General features: G+C 45.2%; 1 protein-coding gene and 1 long non-coding RNA gene across 4 annotated transcripts in view; one reads left to right on the top strand and one right to left on the bottom strand.

Annotated features, from left to right (window-relative positions):
• AZI2 (5-azacytidine induced 2) overlaps window positions 1-21,932 on the top strand; it is a 69,099-nt gene that overhangs the window by 22,789 nt on the left and 24,378 nt on the right. For all 3 annotated transcript variants that reach the window (XR_007772391.1, XM_050938486.1, XM_050938487.1), the window contains exons 5-6: window positions 1,464-1,600; window positions 9,326-9,387. Coding sequence is in view for 2 of the 3 variants with exons in the window: in XM_050938486.1 (XP_050794443.1) it covers window positions 1,464-1,600; window positions 9,326-9,387 (199 nt within the window). In the remaining variant the exon portion in view is untranslated. The remainder of the gene's footprint in view (window positions 1-1,463; window positions 1,601-9,325; window positions 9,388-21,932) is intronic.
• LOC127044103 (uncharacterized) lies at window positions 4,652-20,308 on the bottom strand. The gene is made up of 3 exons (XR_007772404.1): window positions 19,248-20,308; window positions 19,035-19,114; window positions 4,652-5,819 (listed from the first exon to the last, which is right to left on the bottom strand). It is a non-coding gene; the product is annotated as an uncharacterized LOC127044103 (long non-coding RNA).

Here is a 21,932-nt window from a genome sequence, read left to right as displayed (position 1 = left end):
GCCAATATCTGTTAAAGGGTTATCGGACACTCGTTGGGAGTCGAGAATTGATGCTGTGAAGCCATTGCGTTATCACCTTGAAGAATTGTGCAATCCTTTGTCGTCTTTGCGAGAATATGTGCTCGAAAAGAAAGATGGCAATACAGCAACAGAAGCCAGTGCCCTTTTTGAAAGAAAAATGGGAGACATTGATGCCAACGAACTCATAATGGAATTGAATCGTTTTATTTATGTCATCGAGAGAGAGAGGACTTGTCACAGCAAACAATTTTTTAACGTACATATACAAGAACAGCCTTCAGGAGATATATCCTTATCTTTGCATTTGCATCAGAACTCTTCTGACCACACCAGTTACTGTCGCTGGTGCTGAAAGGAGCTTCAGCAGAATGAAACTGATCAAGAATATCCTGCGCTCAACCATGACAGATGACAGGCTTTCTGTGCTTGCAGTTATCTCAATCGAAAACAAGATTGCCAGATCTCTGGACTATGACGCATTGATTAACCAATTTGCGGAGAACAAGGCTCGAAAGAAGCCTTTGCGTAAATACGGAATACATGTACACTGTAGGCCTATGTATACATAATATGAACCCTGTATATTGTATAAAATAAATACCGCATTCCAATTTCTGCATTGTAAGGGGCCCTGGACATATGTTCGGAGGGGGCCACGTTCTTTGTTGCTACGGCCCTGATATATAGAGAGATATAAAAATATATTGTTTGTTTCCAAATCAGAGGGAAACATGACTTAGGGTTCTTTAGCTCATTTTATTGCATGGTAGTGTATTGTGCACTTCTATTTGAAACTTCCCAGCAGGCATAATTGGGAAAAACTTCTAGTAAACCTAGCTTGTATAAAACTGAGAGAAAAGGAGCAATATTTTCCTATGCGTGCCAGTTGGGCATGCACTAGCTTGAATAGTTGGATCTGATTACTTCCCAGTATCAAATCTGTTTTCGGTGTGATTTATTTTTTTTTTCCTTCCTTCAATCCTGTTTTTGTATTAAGGCATTTTATAATATGCTTTGGAGAAGTTATGTTAAAGAAAAATGGGGCTACATGCATTAAAGGGACAATCTGTTTTTTGAGCTTTCCTCTGTCAACAAGTTTCTGTTAGCTGTCTTGATAAATAACCATTGGGAAGCCTATTGCTTTCACTTCCTGAACGTGATCTTTGTACAAGGCAGGCTAGTCAAGAAAACTGTTTAGGAAAGGAGATATGAAATATCAGATGGTAAGTAATGTCGTATTACACAAAGCAAGATATTGTCAAATATATTAAAATAGTGATACTAAATATTTTTAAATTAACTTTATTGATGAAAACAAACTGAATCTTTGAGACCTTTTTATTTTGTCTGGTGCAGATACTCATCTTGAGCCATGACATGATGTCTGACTCTGAAACCTTATAATGGAAGTGGAGATCAGTATGTTGCTTATCTTTTTGTAGTGATGAGGAATCTAAACTCTACTCCATCTAGCTGGGAAATAGAGAAGCTGAATAGTGACCTGAAAGTTCACAGTCTGGAACAGGAACTAGAAAAGCTGAAAAAGGAATGCAACAGTCTCAGAAAAGAACTGCAGAAGGTACTGTTGAATTATGGAATTGAAACATTAATAGACTTGTAAAATTAAAATGAATATATAATATTGAACCTTGACATTTACCCCAATTCTTATGTTCACATGAGAAATAAATAAATATATATATATATATATAGTTGCATATTTACAATATAAAATGAAAACCTTTTTTCTTCATAGTAAAACTGTAATTATCTTCCCATGAAATTATTTATCTCTTGTAAATAATACTATATTATATGCAGGGCTGGTAGGACTGCCAGTTGTTAAGGTTGCCAAAAACCTGATTATAAGACCCTGTTTTAGTTGCTTAGAATTTTGCCAAACTTCAACCGTGTGAGCTGAAATTTTCCATGCCCAGTATCTGCCTCAGGTTGAAAATATATACATATATAATAACTTTAGCCAGTACACTTCAGCTGTTTCAGACAACAAAGCTAGAGGAAAAACATGTTTTGCCCATCTTTAAAACAAAACACAAAACGACTGATGACTTTTTATTTGAACACCTCTATCATCATGCTTGATGTGAGGACTTGAAACTTGGCAGAGCAGTGGCTTTGTATCAGGGATGTGTTGTGCTGTCCCTATGAAAATCCACCCAAATAAGCTTCAAAGCCTTCGAAATACTGCAGTTTGCACTTGCTGGTAGAGACTTAAGATTTATTAGCAGCAAAATTCCCAAAGATTCTGACTGCACTAGGCATGTCTGAGTCTCTCAGCTCCTGGTGCTCACCAGACTGTATGTGCACCATTCCCTCAGAACAACTGAGCATGCACTAACCCAGGGGTAAAGCTAGGCTTTCCCTGCAGTGGCTGCTCCCGCGTGCTCTGGGTCTTGTGGGTCCAGGACTTGAACTCTGAGACTGGGAGCCTGTTTCTCCTGTGTTCTCAATTACCCCTTTTTTTGGTATTTAGGCAACCTGAACTAGGAAACCACCTGAGTTTTATGGAGAGGGGTCAAACACTGGATCAAGGGGGCAGGAAAGGAGCAAATTGGGAAAAGGAGTCAGGTGAAACTGGGACTGGAGGCTGATGAAGGAAATGAGGTGTGAGAAGTAGGATACAGTTGGCATGAGGAGGAGCGCTGGTAGTGAGTGGGGAGACTGGGACTCTCTGGGCAAGGAGACTGGAACAAGAAGCCAGGGAATGGGAGAGACTAGGACATGGAAATGTGGATGCAGTTTGGGGGAGACTGAGAATGGATGAGAACCCTGGAGAGGGAAACTGAGAGCCAGTGGAGGGAGGTAGATTGAATGAGGAGCTGGGGGTGGGGGAACTGGGACTGGCAGGGCAAGGAGACTGGGATTGAGATTAGAAACTAGACTAGTAGATGCTAGAACACGGTAGTCAAGGAGAATGGAAGTGGGACAAAGAGCCAGAAATGGGAAAGAGAGAGGACGAGGACAGGGAGGGGGTGGGTCGGAAGGTTTTATAGTTAGGGGATTTGGCAGAAGTCTACCCACTAGAGCCTGCTTCCCTCCAGAGCCTGGAAGGAAACCCACGATGTTTACCATTCTTCTGTCAGCAAATATCTGTGAAATCTGTGTGCTTCATCCCCATCTAGTTTTGGTCCACAGAGGTTGTATCAGTTACTGTGTTAGTTCAAGGGGCAGAGGCTGTGCAATGGATCTAAAGCAGGTATCTCAAACATGTGGCGCGCGGGCTACATGGGACCCATGGGGCCATTTCCTGTGGCCCACCAAGCGGCCCGTGCACCCCCCTCAGCCTACCTCCAGGACAGGGTTGGGCAAACTACACCCGCAAGATTGCCCCCCTCGAACCTGCACTGCTCCCTGAAGCAGCTGGCATCGTGTCCCTGCAGCCAGGGGGAGAGCAGAAGGAGCAGAGGGCTCCCTGTATTGCCCTGGTTTCCAGGCACCGCCCCGCCCTCCCCCCTCCCCCTGCAGTTCCCATTGGCCAGGAACGGGGAATCGCGGCCAATGGGAGCTTCGGGGGAGATACCTCGAGGAGCAGCAAGCAGCGCGCGGAGCCCTGCGTCCACCTTCCCCCAGGGGCTGCAGGGACATGGTTCTGGCTGCTTCTCAGAGCAGCGCGGCCCCGATGTGTGCCGCTGCCGCCCCAGAGCCACTTTAGGTAAGCGGCTCTGGGCCAGAGCCTGAAGCCCTCCTGCACCCCACCCCCCAACTGCCCTGAGCCCCCTGCTGCATCCCACACTCCAACCACCTGCCCTGAGTCCCCTGATGCATCCCACACCCCTTCTACACCCCAACCCCCTGCCCTGATCCCTCTGCCTGCACTCCGTACCCATCCTGCACCCCAGCTCCTTATCCTGAGCCCCATGCCTGCTGTACACCTGAACTCTGACCCCCTGCCTCACTCCTCTTGCACCCCACACTCCAACCCCCTGCCCTGAGCCCCCTGCTGCACCCTGCACACCTCCTGTACTCCCTGCCCTGAGCCCCCACCACATCTCTCCTGCCCCCTCTGGGGGCAGGGAGGGGGTAAAGTGGGGGTGGGGACTTCAGGGGAGGGGTTGGAATGGGGGCAGGGAAGGAGTGGAAAGAGGCAGGGCCGGGGGGGGCCACATGGAAGGGGTGGAGTGGGAGCAGGGCCGAGGGCAGCGAGGGGCGGGGGTGTCAGTGATGTATCCCTCAGGCCAATGAACTAGCGCTCTTGTGGCCCTCTTGGTCATTTGAGTTTGAGACCCCTGATCTAAAAGTTTCAACTCTACTGATGAATCATGTAGATGTTAATATGATGCCACAAAATAGAATGTCTTTTTTTCATTTGCTATTTTAACAACCCAAGTGACAGACTCAAACTACTTTAAGAACACTATTAAGGTTGCGAAGTTAAGCGCTCAAAAGTATGAATTACAATTGTCCTTAATTACATGATAACACATGATTCTCCCTCCCTCTCCCCCAGGACCTCTGCCTCATTTAGTACACAGAATGGACCTGCTCTGTGGATGAATCAAAGCTGTGCAGTAAAAGAAGTTGTTATCTATAGGACCCCTGCCTCACATAATTTGCAAGGTATATAGTGAATGAAGCAGGGATTGCAGGAAGGAAAAGGACAGTCTCATGATCAAGGAAGTAAAATACTTTATTGCATGACTCTATACCCAGTTTTAATGCACACATTCAAACTCAGCTCTGAAGACAGAATTATTAATTTCCTTAAGGGCTTGTCTATGGCAGTGGTTTTCAAACTGTGGGTTGCGACCCAGTACTGGGTCACAGAATGTAAGGCACTGGGTCATGGGGGCTCTGGTCAGCACCGCCGACCGGGCCGTTAAAAGTCCCATTGGCGGTGCTGCCCTGTTAAGGCAGGCTAGTCCCTACCTGTTCCGACACCACGCTGTGCCCCAGAAGTGGCCAGCAGTAGCTCATAGGTGGGGGTGCTATGGGGCTCCGCACGCTGCCCCCACCCCAAGTACTGGCCCCTGGCCAGTGGGAACCAGGAGGTGGGGGTGTGGTGCCTGCGGGCGAGAGCCTCACAGAGCAGCTTGCATGCCTCTGCCTAGGAGCCAGACCTGCTGCTGGCCACTTCCAGGGCGCAGCGCAGTCTGCAGTGCTAGGGTAGGCAGGAAGGCTGCCTTAGCATGCCTGCTTTGCCGCATCAATCTTCTTCAACTGTGTCACCAGAAAAAAAGTTTGAAAACCACTGGTCTATGGCATTTATCATTATCGTATCTGAGTTTTTCACAAACATGAATTTATTATCTTCACAACATCCCTGTGCAGTGAGTGGATGGTATTATCTCTAGTTTACATGTGGGAAGTTGAGACAGAGAGAGTAAGGTCAAAAGTTTCCACCAATGTTGGGTTCTAATTTGAGATGTCAAGGGCCTGACTATTTTTTTTTCCCTCAAAGTACTTAACATTACATTATTTAGCATTTTGTATGCTCAAAGCACTGCTCCTATCAACTTCGGTTGCAGTTGTGCATGTTCATCATACTTTAGCAAATCAGACCCCAGAGTATCAAGTTTGGCCCCCAAAACATGAAGAACACAGTTAGTGGCCACTTACGGAAAGCTTGGTTTAAGTGACAGAGGAACTCTGTGGCAAAGGCAAATATGGAATCCACTTTTCCAGGACAGCATTCAATTGCCTTAACCATGAGACTTTTCTTCCTCTTCCTGCAATCCCCTGCCACATTCACTCTACTGCTTCCAGTTCTGTGAGGCAGGGGTCCCACAGACAACAGCCTCCTTCACCATACAACCCTGAGTCATCCACAGGCAGGGGCTCTGTGGAAAAGAAAGTAAGTGATCATGTAATTAAAGACAGTATCATGACATATAAGCATAAGGAGGCTGAGTTAAGATTGCACAGGCAGTCTTAATTCTGCTATTTCCTAACTTTTGAGAGTTTGATTGTGCAACCTTAAATGTTCTTTTAATGTAGTTTTTTGTGCATAGTGCAGTATATTTATTAAAAGGTTTGTTTTGTACAGTTCTGTACATTTACACAGCTCTCTTAGAGTAAGACATATTCCTTGTCCTGAACTTATTATATCAGATGTGTCGCATCCAGAAAAGGCAGGGGGGACAGCAAGCATAATTTCTTAACAAACAGTATTATATAAACTATTAACAGCAAGTCCGTACTGAAGGTATCTTAGTGTTCTTTTCCTTGAAGATGACTCCAGAAATGCAATCTTGTTAATGAAATGAGAAAGCAGTTCATGCATCTTAAAGGAAAGACGTTTACATCACCTTAATTTCCATCTGTATTGTGCCTCATTTTAGGTCTCCGGTTGAAAGCTACAACTTTCCAGTATTTTTTTTTAATACAGGACTGTATTAGAAATGTCTGTGGAACTAATGGTAATATTTAGACCTGTTTTTTATGCCCAGACATCCCAGAAACAGCCAACAGGTGCGGAAGCTTTGGTTGATCTCATTAGGAGAGAATCAAGGAATTGAACGCTTCATGTAACAATTTTTCATACTCTTAGTACCTTCCTCTTAGGAAGGCTGACTTTGAGGTTTTTCTTCAGGATTAAAACCAGAGCCCAGAATCTGATTTCTTTTGGTGCTGTAAGAGCACCATTAATTAATACTATAATTATTATTATTACTTTTAACATTTGCTGTAGATGTATTGTTACTGTTTGTTCTGGTCTTTAAAACTTGGCTCATGTGGAAGGGATGTAGTCGCTTCTGCACACAGTTTTTTATAGCTGTTCATAAAGAGACTGTTTCGTAGCACACTGCAGTCATGAGTGAGCTCCCAAATTTAAGCTACTGGTCTGCTAAATGCAGCTACATGTTGCCCGATATTAAAATGCACCTATAATTAAAAAAAAAAAAAAGGGGGGAAAACAAAGAGGCAGATGGAATGATTTGACTCTTTTACTGAAAACAGAGGATATGCTGCCTTTGTGAGTAGAGTAAGTTCTCTGTTTTTCTAGTATTTGTTAACACTATTAGGTTAGCCCTAGCTGTTAGAGATCAAGCATTCATTTTTTTTGTTAAGATACACACAATAAATATTGGCTATCAGTATTTGGAGACTTTGTTGGGCAGCCTGATCAACTGATTGCTGTCATCAGTCACCTTTGTGCAAACATGACATCGTTTAATGTTTTAAGAGCATTTGAGCTCTTCTTATTAAAAGTGTTGTATTTCTTCTGTATCTACATGGTCATATATAGTATATCCACTAGATGGTGCTAAATGGAATTGATTATCTTGAATTGAGCATTTATTCACTGTTAGCTTTCCTCTCCTTAAGCAGGTGGTTCTTGTAGGTGCCTTTTCTGACTAACTTCATACATTTAAAGAATAAAAAAAATTGCAAACAAAATAAAGTATTTTGTTCAAAACATTTTTGACACATTGAGTTTGAATAATGGCAACTTACATAAAGGGATTTATTGTTTGTGTGATGCATGCTGGGAGATCTAAAAGACTTAGGAGGCATGTTTTGTGTAGATGGTGTACAGAACTCTGAATCAATAATTGTTACAGTAACTTTTTTGTCTTAAAGAAGAAATACAAGAAACTGCATCTTCCCCTCAAATCCACTAACAGATCAAGAAAGGAGGCACATATGAACAAGATTTTAAACTAGTGTACACTAATTTACAGTAGCTATTTTTATAGCACAGACACTGAATATCTTGCACATGAACAGTAAAGCTTTGGAGGAAGAGGAAAAAGCCAGTTTAAATATTGAGAGCGCTGTGGGATTTCTTAATACAAAGAGCAACTTAGCAAACATAGTTTAAAACCTAGAATTAAAGAAAAATGGCTGCTATCGTGACATTCTGGTTGTCTGTCTTTTCTATACGTTTAGTATTCTAGATTTTCTCCTTTCATATTTACATGGTAGGTGTTTGGGATGCTCATCTTGCATCAACTAAAAGGTATGCTAATAGAGGGGGGTTTCTTAAAGCCACAATTACAATTGATAGCATGTTTACCAGAATCTAATATTTTTTTTGCTCTTGTAATTCTGCATTATATTTTAAATGTTGTTTTTAATGCCACTGTGAATAGGGTATCCTACTTCTACAAAACTGCTATAAGCAAAAAACAATTTTTTAAAAATGAAGGCTCTGATACTGTAAACACTACAGCAAGTACATTACTTATGCAACATTTATTTTTAAAAAAATTTAGTGGGATAAAATCAGTCACATGAAAACAAAATTGCTTCAGTGTTAATAGAAAAATGTCATTTAGACTTCTTTAATAAGTTAGTTATTGTGCATTTTTTATACAGAATCCAGAATTTTTCAAATCTAGATGTCCAAAGTTAAACCAATACTTAGGTACCTAAAGGTGGGATTTTCCAAAGCACGTAAGTGACGCAGGAGCACAAATCCCATTGACTTTATTCTGCAAAAACTGATGGAGTATAGCCTGGTTGAAACACTTGAGTTTACATGTCTTGTGGAAGTTGGATATATTGAAAGGTGGTGTCCGGAAGTATAGTCCGGACTATTTAGTTACCAATTTTGTGGTTGGTTTATTCTCACAGAAATAATGTTAATGAGACTCTGGATTTGTCTTTTTCTGTATAGATAAGCTTTTGTGTGAAACAATTCACTAGGAAATCTCTAGACCCCATAACTTTCTGAAACATTCAGTATGGGGATAGTATTGTTGCATTTAACTCATTTTCTCAACACAATTGATCTTGTTCACACATTAATTCAGGTAGTCACAATTAGTAGGAAACTAGTGAATTTTTACAAACTTTGTATTGTAAAATGGCACATCAATCCCTTCCCAACAGGGCTGGCTTTAGGCCTATTCCACCAATTCCCCTGAATCGGGCCCCGCGCCTAAGAGGGCCCCGCGCCCAGTGAGAATCCCTTCCCTGGCTAGAGGCGCCTTTTTAATTTTTACTCACCTGGTGGCGCCCCAGGTCTTCGGCGGCACTTCGACAGCGGGTACTTCGCTCGCTTCAGGTCTTTGCTGCCCTTCGGCAGCAGGTCCTTCAGTGCCACCGAAGACCTGGAGTGAGTGAAGGACCTGCCGCCGAAGACTCAGAGCACCATCCAGTGAGTACAAGCCCCACGTGTGTTCTCTCTTTTTTTTTTTTTTTTTTTTTTAAGTCATCCCTGCTGGGGCCCCCTGTCGAAACTGTTCGAATTGGGCCCCGCACTTCCTAAAGCTGGCTCTGCTTCCCAATGTATGTGAGCTAATGAAACTGAAGAACCCTCATGCTTGTAAGATTAGATTTTTGTTAGAAAGGTTTTGGACACTAAATAGAGTTAACTGTTCACTTTTTTTCTTTTCAGGACCAGGGTCAGGAATTAAATCTGTTAAATGGAGACCTCCTCCAAAAACAAAATATTCAGAGGTATGAATATTTGTGGTTCTTCTGTGTTTCATTTTGTTAGTGTGTGATTTAGAAATGATGCATTGAACTGGTGTGGCAGATGGTTCTGTGCGTGAACTTAATTGAACAATATGCTAGCTCTACCAAGGTAGCTTGCTATATAAATAGTTACCAACTCAAATGCACTTGATATTTGACAAGATTTATTATTTTAATTCATGTTGATAAACTATGATGAAAGTTAAATCTACTTATGTAAGACAGAGAAGATAGTGTCTAAATCTTCTGGATTGTTTCCAGATCACGTAAGTTAAATACCAGATTTAATAGGCAGTTTTAAGAAAAAATAAAGCTTACTACAGTCAAGGATGTGTGACACTCTAGAGTCAGAAAGAGAAATGGATGTGTCTCAAAGAGATGGTACAAATTAGAGATCCAGCACCCAAAAATAAACTGAGTAGACAGATATTCAAGATGAGAAGTTGATTTGAGGGAGTAAGGGATTGGATAAGACTATAATGTGAGAAGGATAGTGTAGCAAGTGTATGGAGTTTTTTGCAAATTTTGTATCACATTTTGAGTTTGCTTTGCTGGTGGCTTCAAGGCTAAATGTGGTGGAGGATGAGATGTGTGGTTCTAATTTCTACATCTCAATAGTATATCTGGATTCCTTCAAGTTTTGTGACATGGAGTTGCAATTCCTTTTTGTACACTGTTGAGTAGCCAACATGGAACACTCTCATGGAATGAGTTGGCCCTTTACATGCAGTGGGCCCAGCTCTGTCTTTGTCTGGTTTCTTCTGAATCCTAGATCTGAGGTGTTCTTGGGTGAAGCATCTGATTGGAGGGAGAATGTGACCAGGAAGGGTCACCTGATTAAGGTTGGATGCCTAGGTTGGAAGAAGAGCCTGCTAGAAAAGACTGTCTTCTTACACTGAGACACACCAGGATTTTGGAAAAGTTCTGGGTGAGTCCCTTGACAGTGATCAGACAACAGGCTTGGGAAGGGCTTATCCAGAAGAGGAGTTGGGAATGTGTCTGACTGGAAGTGGAGGGACAGATGTGGACAGGGGGCTCAAGGACACATGGGGATGCAGGGACACAAGGATAAGGGCAGATGTGCCTGACTGAATGGGAGAGGCTAGGGGTCAGCCAGGGTCTGCATGTAGGAAGCTCCCTAACAATCCCTCCCCACCCCAAAAAAACCCCTGATCCATAATTTTCCCACCCATACCAAACCACTCTCCAAGTTCACACCCAGGCTCTTTCCCAGCAATTACTTCCCTCCCCCACAAGCCTTTGCACTCCTTCTGACAGGTGTGGGCAATATGGTTCTGATTGTAGTTTTAAATGAATTCTTACTCTGAGTTCTGTATTAATATGCCTATTAAGGAATCTATTTGTCAAAAAACATTTCCTGAATCTTTTTTGTTGTCTATATCGTTACAGACATACTTGCTGACAGGTATTTTTAAATAAATGACCAAAAATAATTGAAACTGGTGTAATTATATTGTGGTGTTTTGACAAATAAAATATGCAGAATTTTAAAAAAAAATTGCAGAATTTTAAATTTTTTTAGTGCATAATTCCCCCAGGAGTAGACATAGACGTTAGGACAAGGAAAGCCAACAGTGTTACAGATGTGATCAAATCAAGAAAAAGGAATTCAGTAGAGGCAAGGTGGCAGTAAAGACTAATTCTGAAGATGGCAATACTGATTTAGAGATGAGGGAAAGGATCTTGTGTCAAGGACGATGCCAAGATTTCTGAGCTTGGGAGCAATGTTACCTTTTTAATTAAGGAGAACAATAGTGGAGTCACAAAATGGGATTAGGGCTCTGTCTAGAAGTACTTCAGTTTTTGGCATATTTAGCTGTAGTTAGACATTCAAGACAAGCAGATATGAGATGACATTGGAATGTGAGTCAACAGACATAACTAAGTGAAGCCACATATAAGTGGTGGTGAAGGTAGAAGATAAAGGATCAAGGAATCAGTTGTGGGGTGCTCTATTATGGAAGGTGTAAAGTCTCCACCTGAAACCTTAAAGGGCATGGTTGAAAAAGGAGCATTCAAGGCAGGAGATGAGCATGCTAGAGAACTTAGCTGCTTGTTCAGTGCCATTGAAAAGGATAGCGTGAACAACACCTGAAAAGCCACACTGATATCAGAGTGAGAAAAGGAATCTGTGATCAGAGATAAGAGTAGACTAAATGCTTCTAGTGGTGATATCAATTATGCACAAAATGCTGTGTCATCTAAGCACATTATGTAAACTAAAACATCAGCCAGAATTGAGCTGCTTCTTCAAGTGATTGCTCATATCCTTCCAGTTAGGTGTGCGTGCACCACATGCACGTTCGTCGGAAGATTTTTACCCTAGCAACACTCGGTGAGTTGGCTGGGCACCCCCGGAGTGGCGCTGCCATGGCACCGGATATATACCCTTGCCGATCCAACCGCCCCTCAGTTCCTTCTTACCGCCCGTGTCGGTCATTGGAACAGTGGAGCGCAGCATAGCCGATCTCCACCTCCCTAGCTTCTTGTAGTTCTTTCATCGTTATTGTGTATATAGTTCAATTTTCTATATTTCTTGTTAGTTTTATTAGTTTCTTTAACGTAGTTATTGTATATAGTTAAGAGGGGTTGGGGATTAGTCCGTTCCCCTCACCCGGTGCCAGGGCCCATGCCCGGTTCACCAGGTTTCAAACCGTGCTCGGCTTGTCACAAGCCGATGCCGACAGGAGATCCTCACGACTCCTGCCTTAAGTGCCTGGGGGAATCCCACCTCACAGACAAGTGCCGCATCTGCAAGGCCTTCAAGCCGTGGACGAAAAAGGAGCGGGACTTTCGTCTCAAACAGCTCCTGATGGAGGCAGCTCTTACTCCTTTGCCCTCAGCACCGAGCGCCAGACAGTCCGCACCGGGGAGAAGTGCATCTTCGGCACCGGAGTACACCAGCATCGCGAAGGCCCCTCGGCACCAACCGTCGCCAGCCCAGAAGCCTGCCCGGCACCGCTCTCTCTCCCCGCAGGTCAAGAAGCACAAGACTCCTGCGACTCCCATGCCTACATCGCAGTCAGAGCACCCGCCTAAGTCGGACCGCCCGGCACCGACAACTGCCGCGGCACCAACAACTTCAGCGCCGTTGATTCCGGCCTCGCAAGAGCCGTCGAGTCCGGTGCCTGACAGCTCCCCGGCACATGCCGTGGTTGAGCTTATTGTTCCCTCCACGCCGGAGACATTCTCTGCGGCAAGGGAGCTGATTGCCCTGACAGAGCTGCGCTGCCTCAACCCCCGGCACTGCCGGTACAGTTTATCCAGTCAATAGGCAAGCCTGCCCTGCTGAGACCATCCTCGGTCGGCACCGCCAAAAGGCACCCGTCATGATCGAGATCCCGCCGGCGTTCTCAGTCCCGTCACCGATCCCGATGCCGCTTGCAGTCCCAGTACCGCTCTCCATCTTGGTACTAGTCGTACTCGTGGCACCATTTGAGATCCCGCTTGCCAATGCGATACTCTCAACGCTGATCCAGTTCACGGCACTGCACCTCTCTCAGCCGCTCTTGACGTCGAGCTTCGAGATCCCAGTCAACCTCCTGGAACCGCTCCGGTCGCAGGTCCCGGTCTCATTCCCAGTACCGGTACGGCGCCCGGTACCGTTCTCTGGTGCCGCATGAAGACGGATCAACCAGACACAGAGACCCTTCCCAAGTGGTTTCAGCTCCTCCGTGGCCGTCTCGCCATACATCTGTATCATCACATGCAGACAGTGCTTCCTATGCACAGGACCGTGATTCGGAGACACACAGCCAAGTCTTCCAAGAGACCCACGGCCCAGACCAGAGACCTCATCAGTGGTCCTTCTGGACACCTTGGGCATATCACCAAGCCCAAGGTGGACCCGCAGTGACATCACGCTCCGTTCCATCAGAACACCGGGTGCCAGAGGCCACTATCAGCCGCCCCCTTCCTGCGGGTACGGAGGAAGCTTCCATCCATGCACAGGACCCTCAGGTCCCACCGGTTCCTGATGTCCCCCATGATCAGGAGACCATACGGGACCCACTCGTCCCGGGCCTTTCATCTTCCTCTTCCCTGGATGAAGCGGTAGTGGGGACATCCTCATCGGGCCCGCCTCCAGTTGACCTCAGGGCACACCAGGACCTCCTGAGGCGCGTCGCCCTGAATATAAACCTGCAGGTGGAGGAGGTTCCAGAGGTTGAGGATCCGGTGGTAGATATATGGTCGGCGGATGCACCAACTCGAGTGGCCTTACCGTTCATTCGATCGATTCAAGCTAAGGCAGATACCATCTGGCAATCCCCAGCATCTATTCCGCCCACAGCCAGAGGAGTTGAATGGAAGTACATGGTGCCCTCTAAGGGGTACGAGTACTTATACGTGCACCCTCCTCCCTGCTCACTGGTCGTACAGTCCGTAAATGAATGGGAGCGCCATGGCCAGCAAGCCCCTGCCCCAAAATCTAAGGAGCCTAGGCGCATGGATTTGTTGGGCCGTAAAATCTACTCCGCGGGGGACCTCCAACTCAGGGTGGCGAACCAGCAAGTCTTACTTAGCAGGTATAATTACAACACCTGGGAGGTGGTAGGGAAATTCACAGAGCTGGTCCCACAAGACTCCCGCCAAGAATTTAAGGCACTATTGGAGGAAGGAAAGAAGGTGGTGAGAACTTCTCTCCAGGCCTCGCTGGACGCTGCTGATTTGGCAGCCAGAACTGTGGCCTCTGGAATCACCATGAGACGTATATCATGGCTTCAGGGTCAGGCCTGCCACCTGAACTTCAGCACACTATCCAGGACTTGCCATTCAATGGCCAAGGTCTGTTCTCCGAGAAGACGGACCCTAGGCTACAGAGTCTGAAAGATAATTGGGTGATTATGCATTCGCTTGGGATACATACACCAGAGACTCAACAAAGATCCTTCCACACCCAACCTCAATGCCCTTACCCCCCCCCCGCCTAGACCAAGACAGGACTGTGGCAGGAGGCGAGGTTGAGGCAACCGCAGACGACAGTCTGGACCTCAAGGGGGTCACAATAATGGTCCCTCCAAGCCAACGACGGGACCCAAACCAAACTTTTGAAGGTGCGCCTGAGGGCAGTGTACCAGTTGTCTCCAAGGATCCTTTTCAGTTTTACAGCCGCCTTTCCCCTTTCCTCTCTGCATGAACCCAATTAACCTTGGATCGTTGGATCCTACGCACGGTAGAATTCGGATACCACCTCCAGTTTATTTCACTCCCTCCCTCCCAACTCCCCTTCTTGTCCCTCTTCAGGGACCCCTCTCACGAGCAATTCCTCTTGCAAGAGGTAGGGAAGCTCTTTACCATGGGAGCTATAGGGGAGGTGCCGAAGGACCTAAGCGGCAAGGGGTTCTATTCCTGGTATTTCCTAATCCCCAAGGTGAAAGGAGGCCTCAGGCCTATCCTAGACCTGCAAGGACTGAACAAGTTCATGAAAAAGTTGAAGTTCTGCATGGTATCCCTGGGGACCATCATCCCATCCTTGGATCCCGGAGACTGGTATGCTGCCCTCAACATGGACGCATATTTCCACATTGCCATTTACCCTCCGCACAGACAGTACCTCCGGTTTGTGGTCAACCATCAGCATTTTCAGTTTACGGGCCTTCCGTTTGGCCTCTCTGCAGCCCCTCGGGTATTCACGAAGTGCATGGCTGTAGTCACTGCCTCCTTCCATCGTCGTCGAATACATGTCTTCTCGTACCTCGACGATTGGCTCATTTGGGGGACCTCTGAGGCCCAAGTCACCAGTCATGTGGGCGTCGTCAAGGACCTCTTCATGCGACTAGGCCTGATGATCAACGTAGAGAAATCTACTCTAGTGCCCACACAAAGAATAGAGTTCATTGGGGCCATCCTGGACTCCAGTCTCGCAAGGGCCAGTTTACCATGACCCCGATTTCAGGCAATAGTATCAATTATACAAAGCCTTCAAAACTTCCTGACAACTTTGGCTCGCACTTGTCTCGGCCTCCTCGGTCACATGGCTACCTGCATGTTCGTGACCAAGCACGCCAGACTACCTCTGCGTCCCCTTCAAACTTGGCTCGCCTCGGTTTACCGCCCAGGCAGGGACGCCATAGACATGGTGGTAGTCACCATTCCCCTGAGCATCCTAGGCTCCCTCGACTGGTGGCTGATGCCCTGCCTGGTGTGTGCAGGACTGCCATTCCATCCGCCACAGCCCTCCACGTCCCTGCGACGGATGCGTCATCTCTCAGCTGGGGTGCTCACCTCGGACATCTTTGCACTCAAGGCCTTTGGTCATCTCAGGAGCTGGTGTTACACATAAATGTCCGAGAACTAAGAGCAGTCCGCCTGGCGTGCCAGGTGTTCCAGCAACATCTACAGGGCCGTTGTGTCTCAGTGTTTACAGACAACATAACGGCCATGTACTACATAAACAAGCAGGGAGGGACACGATCCTCTCCCCTTGGTCGGGAGGCGATCCAACTGTGGGACTTTTGCATAGCCCACTCAATAGACCTGGTAGCGTCCTTTCTCCCAGGAGTTCAGAACACTCTGGCAGATCAACTCAGCAAATCCTTCCTGTCTCACGAGTGGTCGATTCATCCAGACATTATACATTCTGTTTTCCGGAAGTGGGGATTTCCCCACATAGACCTCTTCGCTTCCCGCGAGAACAGGAAATGCCAGAGGTATTGCCCCTTCAAAGGTCTCTCCCCGGGTTCAATCTCGGACACCTTCCTGATTCCGTGGAAGAGCCAATTACTTTATGCCTTTCCACCATTCGCGTTGGTTCACAAGGTCCTACTAAAGCTCTGCAGGGACAGAGCTCGCCTGATCATGATCGCCCCTGCGTGGCCCAGGCAGCACTGGTACACCATGTTGCTCGACCTGTCGATAGCCAACCCAATCACCCTGCCTCTTCGTCCAGACCTCATAACTCAGGACAATGGCAGACTTTACCACCCAGACCTGCAGTCCCTTCACCTCACGGCATGGCTGCTGCGTGGTTAACCCAGTCAGAGTTACGTTGCTCTGCCTCAGTGCAACAAGTACTCCTGGGTAGCAGAAAACTTGCCACTCGGTCTACGTATCTGGCCAAGTGGAAGCGTTTCTCCTGCTGGTGCGAAATGCAAAATGTTACTCCCACCAAGGTCTCGATCCCCACCATCCTGGACTACCTCTGGTCTCTCAAACAGCAGGGCCTAGCGGTATCATCATTGAGGGCGCAGTTGGCGGCCATTTCTACCCTCCACCCAGGAGACAGTGGCCGCTCTGTGTTTTCACACCCTATGGTTTCCTGGTTCCTCAAGGGCTTGGAGCGCCTATACCCCCAAGCACGCCGCCCTGCCCCTACCTGGGACCTCAGCTTAGTCTTAACCAGACTTATGTCTCCATCATTCGAGCCGTCGAGGCGTACCCCCTCGCCTCCTGCCAAAGTCCTGTCTTGGTCTAGGCGGGGGGGTAAGGGCATTGAGGTTGGGTGTGGAAGGATCTTTGTTGAGTCTCTGGTGTATGTATCAACTTGCTCGCTGCTATACCTGTCCTGGAAGACAGTTTTTCTTATAGCTATTACATCAGCCAGACGAGTCTCCGAGCTTCAGGCGCTCACGGTGGACCCACCGTATGCTGTGTTTCACAAGGATAAGGTACAGTTGCGACCACACCCAGCGTTCCTCCCTAAAGTGATATCGGCCTTCCATACCAATCAGGACATCTTCCTTCCAGTCTTCTTCCTGAAGCCACACTCATCACGACGGGAACAACAATTGCACTCCCTAGATGTCCGTAGGACGCTCGCATTTTATATCGAACAGAGGAAGCCCTTTCGTAAATCGTCCCAACTCTTCTTTGCAGTGGCGGACCGAATGAAGGGCCTACCTGTCTCCTCCCAGAGGATCTCCTCTTGGGTGATGGTGTACATCCGCACTTGCTATGACTTGGCTCATGTTCTCTCGAGCCATCTCGCTGCACATTCTACCAGAGGCTCAGGCTTCATCGGCTGCCTTCCTGGCCCATGTTCCAATCCAGGAAATATGTCGCACAGCTACCTGGTCCTCGGTCCACACCTTTGCTTCGCATTATACTCTGGTTCAACAGTCTAGAGATGATGCAGCCTTTGTCTCAGCAGTCTTGCATTCTGCCACATCTCACTCCGACCCCACCGCCTAGGTAAGGCTTGGGAATCACCTAACTGGAATTTATATGAGCAATCACTCAAAGAAGAAAAGACGGTTACTCACCTTCGTAACTATTATTGTTCTTCGAGATGTGTTGCTCATAGCCATTCCAAACCCGCCCTCCTTCCCCACTGTCGGAGTAGCCGGCAAGAAGGAACTGAGGGGCGGTTGGGTCGGCAGGGGTATATATCCGGCGCCATGGCGGTGCCACTCCAGGGGGCGCCCAGCCGACCCACCGAGTGTTGCTAGGGTAAAAATCTTCCAAAGAACGTGCACGCAGCGCGCGCACACCCAACTGGCATGGATATGAGGAACACATTTCAAAGAACAACCGTTATAAAGGTGAGTAACTGTCTTATATTGTGGAGCAACGATAGCCACCCCCATCAACTACCATTGCCTGCCACTTGATTTTAATCTCCATAGTTTTATCAAAAGGTAAAACAAACTTTTGAGCAAAAAGATTGAATCTCACGTGGCACCCTTAAGGCCATCTGGAAGTTACATCTGGAAGTTCCCAAATCTTTTAATAGTAGTCAAGTATGTAGAAGATTCTTGGGTAGCTAGACTCCAAGCTAATATAGGGTTTAAAAGATGAACACCTTGCATCATTCCAGGAAGGAGATGGAAGCCAGCAAAAATTCATGGATGATGGCGACCTGTTCCACTTAAGTATGTGGCCCACTGGAGTTTGCATTGGCTGAAGCTTAATTGACCTTTGTGGCTTGCCCCTCATAGTGCGTTGCAACCTGTAGATAACAAGGGCATAAGACATCAACTAAAATAGTTCCTCGCTTTCCTATCTACTCTTCTCCAACTTCCCAAAGATGTTCACAGACACTAGAAGAGGCTTGAAGAAGGGTAAAAGAAATTTGCAGCTGCTAACAGGAAGGAGTTGTCCTGCTAGTAGTATTGAAGCTTTTGAGGATCTCAAAGGTTTTCTCTCAGTACTCCAGAAACAGCTGTTTGTGAATGTGCTCCCAGTTGAAATTTACTCTTTTCTCAAATGTGTAACACTGAGATATCTTCAAGCTGACATCATAGAAGATGGAAGCAGAAGTGGAGAATGCAGTGACCCAGCCTAACCTTGCTTCCACTGGTCTGTGCTGTGCTGCGCTGCCTGCCTTCACCAAACAGGAAATAAGCAAGATGTTTAAAAATTATTCCTTCTGTTCACTTGACTAAAACACATAGTAGTCCTCTTGAAAAGTGTTGGCAAATCAGATGACTGCTTTTCCTGTTGGAATAGCCCTAGAACATCTTTGTGCCATAATCATGTGTGTATTGTAATCTGATACATTGTTATCCTGCTTGACTACAGGGAATACAGTATGGGGGAGAGTTAAAAAATGCTTTGGAAAATGCCCTTTCAAGAAAATATTTGGGTTTAAAGGAATGTAGTGGATATACCAATAAATTTGTGAGTTTATTTGTACCTCTCATCCCAACATAGGCAAATTGTGTACTTACGTAGTTTTCCACAAGAGGGGGGAATAGTACTTCCTAATAAGAAATTATTATGGAGTCATATTGTGTGAGTCTTGCTTTGCCTGTTGAGAGGGGGAAGGAAACAACATATTTTAAAGAATGAGTAGTGCTACGGGCGTTCTTTTCATTTACTCTATAGTATTTTTATTATGACTATAATATAGGGCAGGCTGTATCCAAACTACTACTACTCACCCTTCATCTTAAACTTGTCACATAGCAAACAGTTGTTTTTTCTTGTGGTTCCAGTTGCAGCATGATAGTCGATCTTGCATGTCTGACAGCAGAAGTGTTATCTCAAGATAAAGTAATCATCTGTCCTTCAGCCTAGTAGAGTAAATTTTGGTTTTAAAAAGCAGCATCCAGGTAGCAGCCCTCTGCAGGAATTAGCACATGTGCACTGTGGTTTTATATTGTAATGTGAATAACTATTTGTAATGCATATTAACGTACAGAGCAATCAGCAACTCTTTTCACACCCTTAGACAGGTTCCTATGTGAAACATTTACTGTAGCAAAGAACTTTGTTTACTGGGGGAGGGCATATGCCGTTAAGCAATTTTTTTTTGATGTAATTATTTCACACTTGTCAACCGCTTGCAAAAATCTCTGTGATTTAATATAATACCTCTTTTAGAAATCCAGTTTGCTGAAGACTTAAACAGTTGTGTTTGGTGCTAAGAGCTTGCCAAGTAGTGTTTGTAAAAGGATTGTATAGCGGTGGATTATTTTACTGGTGAGAGGAATATTTTAGTAAAATAGCTGCAGTATTTCACAAATGTTTGCAGTTAACGTATCTTTTTAAGATGTTGCAGTAGTGGGATGTATGTGTAGTGAGTGGATCAGAATTTTTTTTAATGCTAACTCAGTGGTTCTCAAACATTTGTACTTTCACAGCAAGCACACTTGTTTCAGCAAGCCTCTGAGTATGACCACCACCCCTCAATAAGTTAAACTTTTTTTTATATTTAACACTATTATAAATGCTGGCGGTGAAGTGGTGTTTGGGATGGAGGCTGACAGCATGCGACTCCATGTAATAACCTCATGGCCTGCTGAGGAGTCACAACCCCCAGTTTGAGAAGCCGTGTGCTAAATTAACAGATCTGAGAAGATTAAAATAAAGGTGTGTTTATGTATATCAATACAGCTGCCACTGTTACTTAGTAATTACAATTTACAATCTGGGTATATAGAATACTTAACCATGAAGAAAAGGCTTGTAGTAATTAAATAGTTAACCAATACATGCAAGGTTCCATGTTGTACATTCTCATCTGGAGGAAAAATTGTACATATGACATGAAATTTTCAAAAGTGATAGGGACTTCGTAAGTCCTATTGACTTTCAGTGAGACTTAAGCTTTTAAATGACTTTTGAAAATGGGATTTAGGGATTTCTGAGCATTTTACTCTTAGTCTGTGGCAGATTTGGAGCTATTTTTAAGTTTGTTTTTGTTTTTTTTAATATAATTTGGATACTAGATAGTTCTTGTTTGAAAATGACTGGATCAATGCTCATTCTACCAAAGGTGAGAGCTTCTGAATGAGTGAAGCATAAATATGATTATTTGTCCTTTTTTTTTTTTTTTTTTTAAAAGGATTTAACAAACTTGAGATAGTTAGTTAGTTATTTAGTTATTTAGTTATTTAGTTATTTAGTTTGAGTTTTCAGGTGTCACATATTCTGCAGTAGATATCCACAAATTTAGGATACACTTTTTTGCTCTCAGTGCACATGTGTTAAGAACATTAAGAATAGCCGTACTGGGTCAGACCAAAGGTCCATCCAGCCCAGTATCCTGTCTGCCAACGGTGGCCAATGCCAGTTGCCCCAGAGGGAGTGAACCTAACAGGTAATGATCAAGTGAGATCTCTCCTGCCATCTGTCTCCACCCTCTGACAAACAGAGGCTAGGGACACCATTCCTTACCCATCCTGGCTAATAGCTGTCATAAACAGATAGCTAAGGGTTAATGTCTCTTTCACCTGAAGCACCTGACCAGAGGACCAATCAGGAAACCGGATTTTTTCAACTTTGGGTGGAGGGAATTGAGTGTCTAAGTCTTTTGTGAGTCTGCCTGCTTTCTCTGAGCTTTGGAGAAGTACTTTCTACTTTCTAGTCTTCTGTTTCTAAGTGTAGGGACAAAGAGATCAGATAGTAAGTTCTATGGTTTCTTTTCTTTGGTATTTGCATGAATATAAGTGCTGGAGTGCTTTGATTTGTATTCTTTTTGAATAAGGCTGTTTATTCAATATTCTTTTAAGCAATCGACCCTGTATTGTATCATCTTAATACAGAGAGACATTTGGATGTATTTTTCTTTCTTTTTATATAAAGCTTTCTTTTAAGACCTGTTGGAGTTTTTCTTTACTTCAGGGAAATTGAGTCTGTACTCACCAGGGAATTGGTGGGAGGAAGAAGTCAAGGGGAGATCTGTGTGTTGGATTGCTAGCCTGATTTTGCATTCCCTCTGGGGGAATAGGAAAGTACTTTTTGTTTTCAGGATTGGGAACAGAGAGGGGGAGTCTCTCTGTGTAGTTTCACAGAGCTTGTGTCTGTGTATCTCTCCAGGAGCACCTGGAGGGGGGAAGGGAAAAAGGATTATTTCCCTTTGTTGTGAGACTCAAGGGATTTGGGTCTTGGGGTCCCCAGGGAAGGTTTTTCAGAGGGACCAGAGTGCCCCAAAACACTCTAATTTTTTGGGTGGTGGCAGCAGGTACCAGGTCCAGGCTGGTGGCTAAGCTTGGAGGTTTTCATGCTAACCCCCATATTTTGGACGCTAAGGTCCAAATCTGGGACTAAGGTTATAACAATAGCCATTAATGGACTTAACCTCCATGAATTTATCTAGTTCTCTTTTAAATCCTGTTATAGTC

The sequence above is a fragment of the Gopherus flavomarginatus genome, chromosome 2 (assembly GCF_025201925.1).
Source record: "Gopherus flavomarginatus isolate rGopFla2 chromosome 2, rGopFla2.mat.asm, whole genome shotgun sequence".
NCBI lineage: Eukaryota > Metazoa > Chordata > Testudines > Testudinidae > Gopherus > Gopherus flavomarginatus.
The sequence above is the reverse complement of the archived record's forward strand: the minus strand, read 5'-3'. Positions and strand labels throughout refer to the sequence as shown.